Source organism: Merops nubicus, unplaced genomic scaffold, assembly GCF_000691845.1.
Source record: "Merops nubicus isolate BGI_N331 unplaced genomic scaffold, ASM69184v1 scaffold3404, whole genome shotgun sequence".
Classification (NCBI taxonomy): Eukaryota; Metazoa; Chordata; class Aves; order Coraciiformes; family Meropidae; genus Merops; species Merops nubicus.
Genome location: NW_008603425.1, coordinates 421 through 9,522, shown reverse-complemented (window position 1 = coordinate 9,522; position 9,102 = coordinate 421). Strand labels below are relative to the sequence as shown.

The following is a 9,102-nucleotide window of genomic DNA, read 5'->3' as shown; positions in this document are numbered from 1 at the left end:
TTCAGCAGTTCTTCAGGAGCAGGGACAGGGGCTGGCACTGAGAGCAGTTATTAAGGTGGCTGAATGGAAGCACGGGGTGTTTTGCTGTTGGGAGCATTGTGGTACTATCAGCTCTCTGGTTTTCTTTTGCAGTGGTCCTACGGCTTCTACCTAATTCACCTGCAGGGGAAGCAGGGCTTCCAGTTCTTCTGCAAGACAGAGGAAATGAAGAGGAAGTGGATGGAGCAGTTTGAAATGGCAATGTGAGCATCAGTGGCTGCTTGAGCCCTGCCTTGCAGTGGCCAAGCTGGGGGGAACAGTGTCTTGGACCAGCAGGTTGCTGGAGACCAGCTCCAACAGCAAAGCCTCTGATGGGGAGGCTCGTGTGGGCTTGCTGGATGGGTCCCTGTGCAAAGAGAGCTTGGATCCAGCATGAAATCATCCTCCCTGATGTCTGCACCAAAGCATGGATGGTGCATCTCTGCAATGAGAGCTTGCTGGTGTCAGGCCATGTGTGGAGCACCAGGCTGGGGCTGGGGGAAGGACTTGCAGGAGGAGAGCTGCTGCTGCAGGGAGCTGGTCCTGAGCAGAGCAGGGCTTGGCCCCACGCTGGGGCTGGGCTGTTGGCTGACTCAGGCAAGGGCCAAATTCACAGATGTCCCAGGGGAAGGTGGATGGGCAGAATCCTCTCTCTGCACAGTCGAGCCCTGAGTCTGCTTTCACCCTTGATTCCCTGTCTGTGCGTGTGGTTTGCAAACAGGGACTGAAATGCAAACAGCAGCTGCTGTGACAGGTCGTGAGCACAGAGTGCTTCACAGGGACAGGTTGATAACCCCTCAGTCCTTTCCCTTAGGTCCAACATAAAGCCAGAGAAAGCCAATGCCAATCACCATAACTTTCAGATGTACACATTTGAAAAGACTACCAACTGCAAAGCCTGCAGGATGTTCCTGAGGTGAGCAACAACCTTCCAGCTTGTCTGCAGCTGCAGTAAAGCACCGAGAGAAAATGTCAAAGCTGAGGCTGAATTAGGACTTTCTGACTTCTTGTTTTGCACAGAGGAACCTTCTACCAGGGCTATCTTTGCCCCAAATGTGGAGCAGGTGCTCATAAGGAGTGCTTGGAGATCATTCCTCCCTGCAAGATTGGTGAGTTGTTTCCCATCAGGAGCAGTGGGTGCCAAGGAGGTGAATGCGTGTGAATGATCTGAAAGATTGACTCTTCAAAGCACTGATGTTTGTTAATGCCTAACAGAATCTAAGTATAGAATCACAGACTGGTTTGGGATGGAAGGGATCTTTAAAGTCACCTAGTCCAACCCCCTGCAGGGATCAGGGACATCGGCAGCCAGAGCAGGTTGCTCAGAGCCCCGGCCAACCTCACCTGGGATGGTGCCAGGGATGGGGCAGTGACCACCTCTCTGGGCAACCTGGGCCAGGGGCTCACCACCCTCACTGTAAAAACTTTCTTCCTTATATTGAATCTAAATCTCCCTCTTTTAGTTTCAAACCATCACTCCTTGTCCTGTGGCAACCTGACTGCCATGGGGTGGCTTTGGGGGCTTTTGGGTGGGGTGTGGAGTGAGGAAGGAACAAAATCACAGAACTTTGTGCGAATGAGCAAATGTCCTTGTCCAGCTGCAGTCTCTCCCTGGGCTGTGCCCACCCAGTGCAGAGCAATGACTCCAGTGGCCTCAGCCTCTGCTTTTTGCTTCCTCCATCAAGTTCAAGTGCTGATGCCAGTTAATTGATACAGCATAAAAAGAAACAGGAAACAGAGTTTGTCGCCTGTTAAATTAATCACCTATTTCAGCCTCTGCTTTTTGCTTCCTCCATCAAGTTCAAGTGCTGATGCTAGTTAGCATAAAAAGAAACAGGAGACAGAGTTTGTTACCTGTTAAATTAATCACCTATTTCACCACTTCTCTTGCAGGTTCTTCAGCAGACCAGGTATGTTGTTTGGTGGCCCTTTTCCTGCATCCCTCTCTGCCTTGAGCAGAGCCTGGATCCTTGCCTGGTCTGTGTGTGGGGAGCTCATGGCAAGAGCCATCCCTGGCCTTGGCAGGGTCCCAGCAACCTGGGGGGCAGGACTGGAGATCAATGGCCTCTTCTCCAGCCTAAAACTGGCCTGGTTTGTACAGCCCCACAGCCCTCAGGAGCTGCCAGCATCCAGCTGGGGCAAGCACCACGGGCTGGGAGGTTCCAGGGAGGTTTTGGGGAGAGGGTTTTTCATCTATCCTGGTGGTGTTGGGACAGAACTGAGACCACTGTGTCCTCACGGAGACTTTTTCTCTCTCTCTTTGCAGGATTCCCTGAGTGCTGGACCTGGTAAGGGCATTACAGTGTTGCAGGAGGGCAAGTTGAGACAGCATGTTGACTGTGGCTGCAGGTGTCCACAGAGCATGTGGGAGGGGGAAGCTCCTTCCAGAACCAGAAAGGAGCTACAGAAGGGTCCTGTGCAAGTGACAGGGCCCTGAGCTCTCTCCTGTTGCTGCTCCTGTGGGAAGACCTGGCACTGTTTTTTTTTAGCCTAGACAGAGTACTGGTCCTGCCCTGCATGTGCTCTGGCTCAAAGGAGAAGGAACAATTTGTTTTTCTGCTTTTTCTGATGGAAGGAGAGCCAAGCCTGACAAAATGAAACCTGAATCAAATTGGTGGTTAAAAAAAAATGGAAAGCACAGAGTGCTCTCACTGGGAAGGGAGAGGCAGAGGTGGGGAAGCAATTTGGAGCTAAACACTGTGCTGTTAATGCAGTTGGGGAAGCTTGTTTCATGTGCAGGTTTTGGCAAGACAACTGGACTTTGATCATGAGCTGGAGGGGCGTTTGAGTCCCAGGTCCAGCTGAAGACCAGTGGGAGCCAAGTGCTTGCTGGTCCCTTTTGCAATCCTGGGTGTCACCACTGACCCCGGAGTGGTTTGGTGCCAGCCAAGCACCATCTCAGGAGAGCCACGGTGAGGTTCAAGTCCACGTGCAGGGCTGGGAGTCAGAGCTGCAGCTTGGCTCAGTCCTTTGAGGGTTTATTTTTACTTGAGGAACTCAACCATCCATGTAACGTCGGGAGCCGAGGCCACTCGCTGAGGGCACCGTTCCTGTTTTCATGCTTTCTGTCCCCAAATCCTGCCTGCTGGTGCCGTTGGGTTTGTGTTTTGCAGGATAAGGAACAACAGGCTTCAAGAGGGATGGTTTGGGTTTGTTTCTTCTTGACAAGGACTAAGTGATGAAACCATTTTCCTTCTCTCCCAGGTCCAAAAATGGTGGCGGTTCAGAATTACCACGGCAACCCAGCCCCTCCCGGGAAGCCAGTGCTGACCTTTCAAATTGGGGATGTGATCGAGCTGCTGAGGGGGGACCCCGACTCCCCGTGGTGGGAGGTGAGAGCAATTCCCTGTGGGAAATTCCTGGGAAGTTTTAAACAGGTGACTTCTGCATCATCCCATGTATTTGTGGACTTCCCCGGAGCACAGGGATGCGCTGGGGGTTCGGAGCTGGGGGGGACAGCGAGGTGGTTTGGAGCCTGTTCCCATCCCACCCCAGCAAAACCACTGCCCCTCCCAGTGCACCTCCCAGTCTGACATCCAGCTTGGCTTCGCAGGGGCGGCTGCTGCAGACGAAGAAGTCAGGTTATTTCCCCAGCTCGTCAGTAAAGCCCTGCCCCGTCGATGCCAGGGTAAGTGCCAAGGAGGAGATGGAGCCAGGAGCACTGGGGTGGGGGGAGCTGGGGACTGTCCCCTGAGGTGCTGCTTCAGCAGTGTTCTGGGGAACCCCCGGGCCTTGAACGTGGCTGAATTAGTGAGGAGGTGGATCCATCATCCCACAGCTGCAAACATCTGGTCAGGCTGGTCTCGGCCCCATTGCCAAGGTTGGGGTTGGTGTGACCAGGTCCAGCCTCTGTCCCTCCTCTGCAGGGCTGACTTGGGAGAAGAGTGCTCAAGATCAATCACAGGATGAAAAAACAGCACTTCATTTTAGGTTTTTTTTTTCTCCTGTGTTTTGCAATGCTGCCAGCCACTTCCCAATTAAAACCCACTCAGGTAAATGAACAATTGTAGCACCTGCTTATCACAGCAGGGGGCTGAGAAACACTCAGCTACAACCCTGCCCTCCCCTAGTGAAGCAAATGATTCAGAACTGGCTGGGCAGACAAAACCCTCCCGTGGAGAGGAGCATCCCAGACGTGAGCTGCAGCCTGAGGAGAGGCTGGCTCAGCAGTAATAAGCCCCCTTCTCTTTGCAGCCCCCCAACAGCCGGCCGCCCTCGAGGGAGATAGACTACACAGCATACCCCTGGTGAGTTGCCCTACCTTCCTCTGGCCACAGAGCTCTTCCAGCCTTGCCTTTTGGTTGTTACTTTGTGAGGAATCCACTCAGGTCCTGAGTTTTGAAGGCAGGCTACTTGGGCTTTGCATCCCACCTGCCCTGTGGCCACGCCGCAGTGGAGTTTGGGGTTGAAACCTGGTGCAGTTTTCTTGGCATCAGGGGGGATTTCTGCACTGATGGAGAGGGTCAGAGGCAAAAGGAGTGGGATGGTGGTTTCTCTTTGCATTTTCCGTGCCCAGAAGACGGTTTTGGGAGGAAGGAAGTAATTCCTGCCCAGGTGGGAGAGGCTACACTTGGCTTGTCTCCTGCTCCTTCCCTCCAACTCCAGCTGGGTTTGCAAATCCAAGTCTAAATTATCCCTTTCACTGAAGCCTCATTTACCTGGGGGGCCATTCCTAATTAGTGGGATCTTCTAGCTGTAAGATACCTCAAAGGCTGCACTCTGCAGTGCTCACCCTCTGATCAGTGACCGAGCAGCTTCTTGTGTATCTCAGGGCACTTCTTTCTGCCCATGGAGTTTTGAATGAGGCCGGGTTGTCCATTCACCTTCTCAACTTTCACACCTTCCAAAATAGATGTGTTTTTTTTTTTCCTTTAAAACATACCTATATTAAAAAGACTCATTAATTTGTAGTGAATTCAATTAATCAAGCTCTGGGCTCAGGTTTGCAGGGAACATGGAGCGACAGCAGACAGACAACCTGCTCAAGTCTCACGTCAGTGGCACCTACCTGATCCGGGAGCGGCCGGCCGAGGCCGAGCGCTTTGCCATCAGTATTAAGTGAGCAATACCCCCCCCAGTAACTTGGCATTACCCACTCACACAGGATGAGACAGGGCTGGAGCAGCTCTTCCCTTTTCTCAAGTGCCTTTGCTGCTGTTTGCAGGTTCAACGAGGAGGTGAAGCACATCAAGGTGGTGGAGAAGGACAATTGGATTCACATCACAGAAGCCAAGAAGTTTGAAAGCCTGCTGGTAGGTTTTTTGTAACCTCTTGGAGTGTGTGTGTCCCTGTAGAACATGCAGAGGACAGTGGAGACAGCCAGGTGCCTCTTCATCCTTCCCAGGAGCTGGTTGAGTACTACCAGAGCCACTCACTGAAGGAGAGCTTCAAGCAGCTGGACACAACGCTGAAATACCCCTATAAATCTCGGGAGCGTTCTACCTCCAGGACCTTCACCCGCTCTCCAGGTAAAACCCAGCTCAGCCATGCAAGCAAGGTGCTCGTGGTGGAAAATCTCAGCCTTTCCACGAGGTGTAGGAGGGATTTGTAGCTTTGCTGTAGGACTTGAGCCCCATAATTTGCAGACAAGTCTGCTTGGCTGGTGGTGTTTTGAGGATGGGTCTCACAGGAGGTGACAGGAATCAGGGGGGGGTCTGGCCAGGCTGGGGCTGTCCTGCACTGCTGCTCCAAGCTCTGTGGAGTGGGTACAGCCCCCCAGGGAGAGATTGTGCTGGGGGAGGCTGGTTTCTCACCCGTGATCTTGCACCCTGTGCTCAGGGTGGTTTGCCACCCCCTGGTTCTGCTGGGCCAGGATGCTCTGGCAGGGGGGTACATGGTGTCTTGCCTGCCCACGTGAGTTCTTGTGTTTTAATGGGTCCAGTTCCATGGGGCTTGTGATGGTTTGAATCCCAGTGGGACTCCTTTAATGGAGGTGATGGGAGAAATGGTAAGTCTGTGTCTAAAATAAAATAAAGAAGAATAAATTTAAAAAAAAAAAAAATCGAAACAAATGGAAAGCCAAGTGGGCATTAGTGCAAAATGTTCCATTCTGTCTGAAAGCCTGAGTGCACAATCACTGCTTTGTGGGGAAAGATGCCTTTTTTGAAAACGTTTTCCAATGCATATTTTAAAAAGGCTACCAAAGGAAGGTAGTTTTTGAAAAGTGATTAAATATCTTTTCACATAAGCTACCACCCTAGGATGGCTGTTGAGCCCCCATGCTGGCTGAGGGGCTGTGGCTGGACCTCCCACTGGCTGTCCCAGCTCTGAGCCCCTGTGCAGACCTGCATGCTTTGCCCTGTGTTTCTCTGTTGGCTTTTAAAGCATTGTGCATTATAATATTTTCTTTTTTTTTTTTTAATTTCCTTTTTAATGCTTGTTCTGCCTCTTTCTGTTTTTCTCTAACCTCTTTGCAGCCTCCTGCGCTTCCTACAACTTTTCTTTTCTCAGTCCTCAGGGCCTCAACTTTTCTTCTCAGAGCTCCTCCAGTCCCTTCTGGTCAGGTACCAGTGCCAGAGAGACCTGCTGCCTTCCCCAGGCTGCAGCATCCCCAGCTTGAAAGCCATCACCAGTGGGACCTTGGGGTCCCCTCTGTCCCTCCATCACCCACAGGCAGTTCAGGGGGTCCCCAGCGCTGCCCTGGGGCAAAGCCTGGCAAAATAAGTTCATGAACCATGGCTTGGCTGGAAGCAAAATGTTCTCCCCCCCTCTCCCCAAAATCAAGGCAGGGAAGAGATGGAGTTGTCACTATTTGAGAGACTAAAATGAACCAAAAAAGTGAACCTAGCGCATTGGGATCTCATGATGTGCTTCAAGCTCAACCTCCTTATCCTGTGTGTTTCACCAAATGAGCATTGGCATCACACCATCTTCCCAACCATTTCTCCTTGCTGTCCAAGGAGGACATCTCAATATGTGGCAGTTTTTGAGCTCTGGGATCTGAGGCTGCTCAGGAGCCCCTTGCTTGAGGAGGCTGAGGGGAAACCTGTGCTGTCAAACATGGTGAGGCTGAGGCTCCAGCCTTTGAGCCCCACTGGTTAAATGTGTTACAGACTGGTGTCTTCTCCCTGTTTTTGAGAGAAAAGTTGTGCCAGTTCATTTCTTCCCATTTAAGCCTTTACTTTGCAGTATTTTCTTTAGGCTGGGCAGGGAAAATCATCAGCAAAGCCACACATGCTTTCCTTGATGCTGTTTTGAGAATGCATTTCAAGGTATTAGAACACAATTCTGGGATTTTTGGATCTTTTACCTGCCTAGAAAGCAGTGCAGAAGGTAATTTGTGCAGCAATGGGCTCTGAGCAAGCTCCTGATGAAAGAGTTCAAAGGTGCTGTGATTCTCACTCTGCTCTCCAGCTGGACGAGCCCCCCATGACTGCACATTGTGTGTTTGGACTGTCTCCATCGCCATCCTCATCTCCTTCCATCCCCAGAGCTGAAAACCTGGGCAAAGCTTCTCCTCAAACTTTCGTTCAACCTTGGTTTGCAAACTTTCACAATGGAAATGAATCCTCAAAAGTCCTGGGACATAGAGTGTACCTTCACTGAAACCCAGCGTCCCCCCAGGGTGGGTTTTTTTGCAAACTTCCAAGGAGGTGCATTTTTCCCCTCCTCTGCCCATCCCATCCCTTCCACTGCTGCTCTCCACCCTCCTTCCCCCTGCCCAGGGAAGCTGAGCTCTGCCCCTGCCTCTCCCTGCTGCTGCTCCTCTGTGTGCCTCCCCTGAGCATCCCCTGCCTGAAGCGATGGAGATCTGTGCTGCTGCTGGAGGGCAGCGTTAGGGTTTGCAAGGTGCTTTTCCACCTTTTGCTCTTTTGTGGGACCCAGTTTCCAAGGCCTCTGGCTGCCCCCTGGCAGGGACAGGAGCAGGGAGGATAGTGGGTTTGCAGCGTGTTCCTTCCTAAGCCCAAAACATACAGGTTTTGCTCAGCATCTCTAGGAGCATCCAGCCCCAATGACTCACTTTTTTCCAGTAGCTTCAATAAAAGTTGATTTGTGAAACCTTTTGATAAGGTGGCCCTGTCAGGTGCTGGGAGCTGTGTGACAGCCAGACCTCATGGCAGAACAGGATTTTTTCCATTATTTCATCAAGAGTGATCATATATTCCTAGGAAAACTTTTACCACCTTCTCACAAAAGTGCCCCTCACCCCAGCGATCCCCACCAAGCCTCTCCTGGCCTCTCCTGCTCGGCTTCTCAAACCCATAGAGCTATTCAAAGCCCAGCAGGAACCCCTTTTACCCCCGACCCCCCCAGTCTGCGTGGGGCTGAGCGATCTGGATGAGGCCATCCTGCCCATCCAAGCTGCCCCGAGCTCACGGCGTTGCGACGGGAGCCAGCGCCGCGGTGGAAAACCCAGGTTGAACCTCACCAAGCTTTCCCCAGGCTTCGGCTGGTGTGGGGAGGTGGGGCAGCTCCCGACCCCCTGGCTCTGTCCCTCCACAGTGTTCACCCCACGGGTCATAGGGACGGCGGTGGCACGGTACAACTTTGCAGCACGGGACATGCGGGAGCTCTCGCTGCGAGAGGGAGACGTGGTGAAGATCTACAGCAGGATCGGTGGGGACCAGGGATGGTGGAAGGGGGAAACCAATGGAAGGGTAAGAGCATCCAGGTACTGTCCCGTCCAGTCTGTCCCACTCTCCACCTGCCCAGCTGGAGCGTAGCCTGGGGTCAGGACAGCAAAGGACAGGGGGACACCTCCCACTTCTCTGTGTTCCTTTTCCATCATCTCACAGGAGCCACCGCTGTGCCACCAGTCAGTGCTGTGTGACAGTGACCCACGATGCCCAGAGCACGTGGGCAGATGTTTGGGACAGGCAGATGTTTGGATCGGGCAGGGTTTGGATCTGCCCTTCCTTAAACCTGCACACAGGGGGGATCTATGCAGGAGTGGCTCTGCGGGGAAGGGCTCAGCATCCCTGGGAAGAGCAGCAGGCTGATGGCTTGGCCTGGTGTCCCTCCGAGTTTGTAGCACTGGGGATGGATTCTTCATGCTCTGGTCCCTTAGCTACTGTGGACAAAATTAGGGTCCCAAATCAGGGCAACTGCTGCACCACCATCACCACCATGCACCCCGTGAGGGCC

General features: G+C 52.6%; 1 protein-coding gene across 1 annotated transcript in view; it reads left to right on the top strand.

The window, feature by feature from the left end:
• VAV2 (vav 2 guanine nucleotide exchange factor) overlaps window positions 1-9,102 on the top strand; it is a gene marked incomplete at its 5' end in the record, with an annotated part of 23,723 nt that overhangs the window by 14,315 nt on the left and 306 nt on the right. Inside the window, 12 exons of the mRNA XM_008938636.1 lie at window positions 133-242; window positions 833-934; window positions 1,039-1,127; window positions 1,912-1,928; window positions 2,285-2,306; window positions 3,223-3,350; window positions 3,572-3,646; window positions 4,213-4,265; window positions 4,960-5,076; window positions 5,183-5,270; window positions 5,363-5,486; window positions 8,461-8,615. Coding sequence (XP_008936884.1) covers window positions 133-242; window positions 833-934; window positions 1,039-1,127; window positions 1,912-1,928; window positions 2,285-2,306; window positions 3,223-3,350; window positions 3,572-3,646; window positions 4,213-4,265; window positions 4,960-5,076; window positions 5,183-5,270; window positions 5,363-5,486; window positions 8,461-8,615 — 1,080 coding nt within the window. The remainder of the gene's footprint in view (window positions 1-132; window positions 243-832; window positions 935-1,038; window positions 1,128-1,911; window positions 1,929-2,284; window positions 2,307-3,222; window positions 3,351-3,571; window positions 3,647-4,212; window positions 4,266-4,959; window positions 5,077-5,182; window positions 5,271-5,362; window positions 5,487-8,460; window positions 8,616-9,102) is intronic.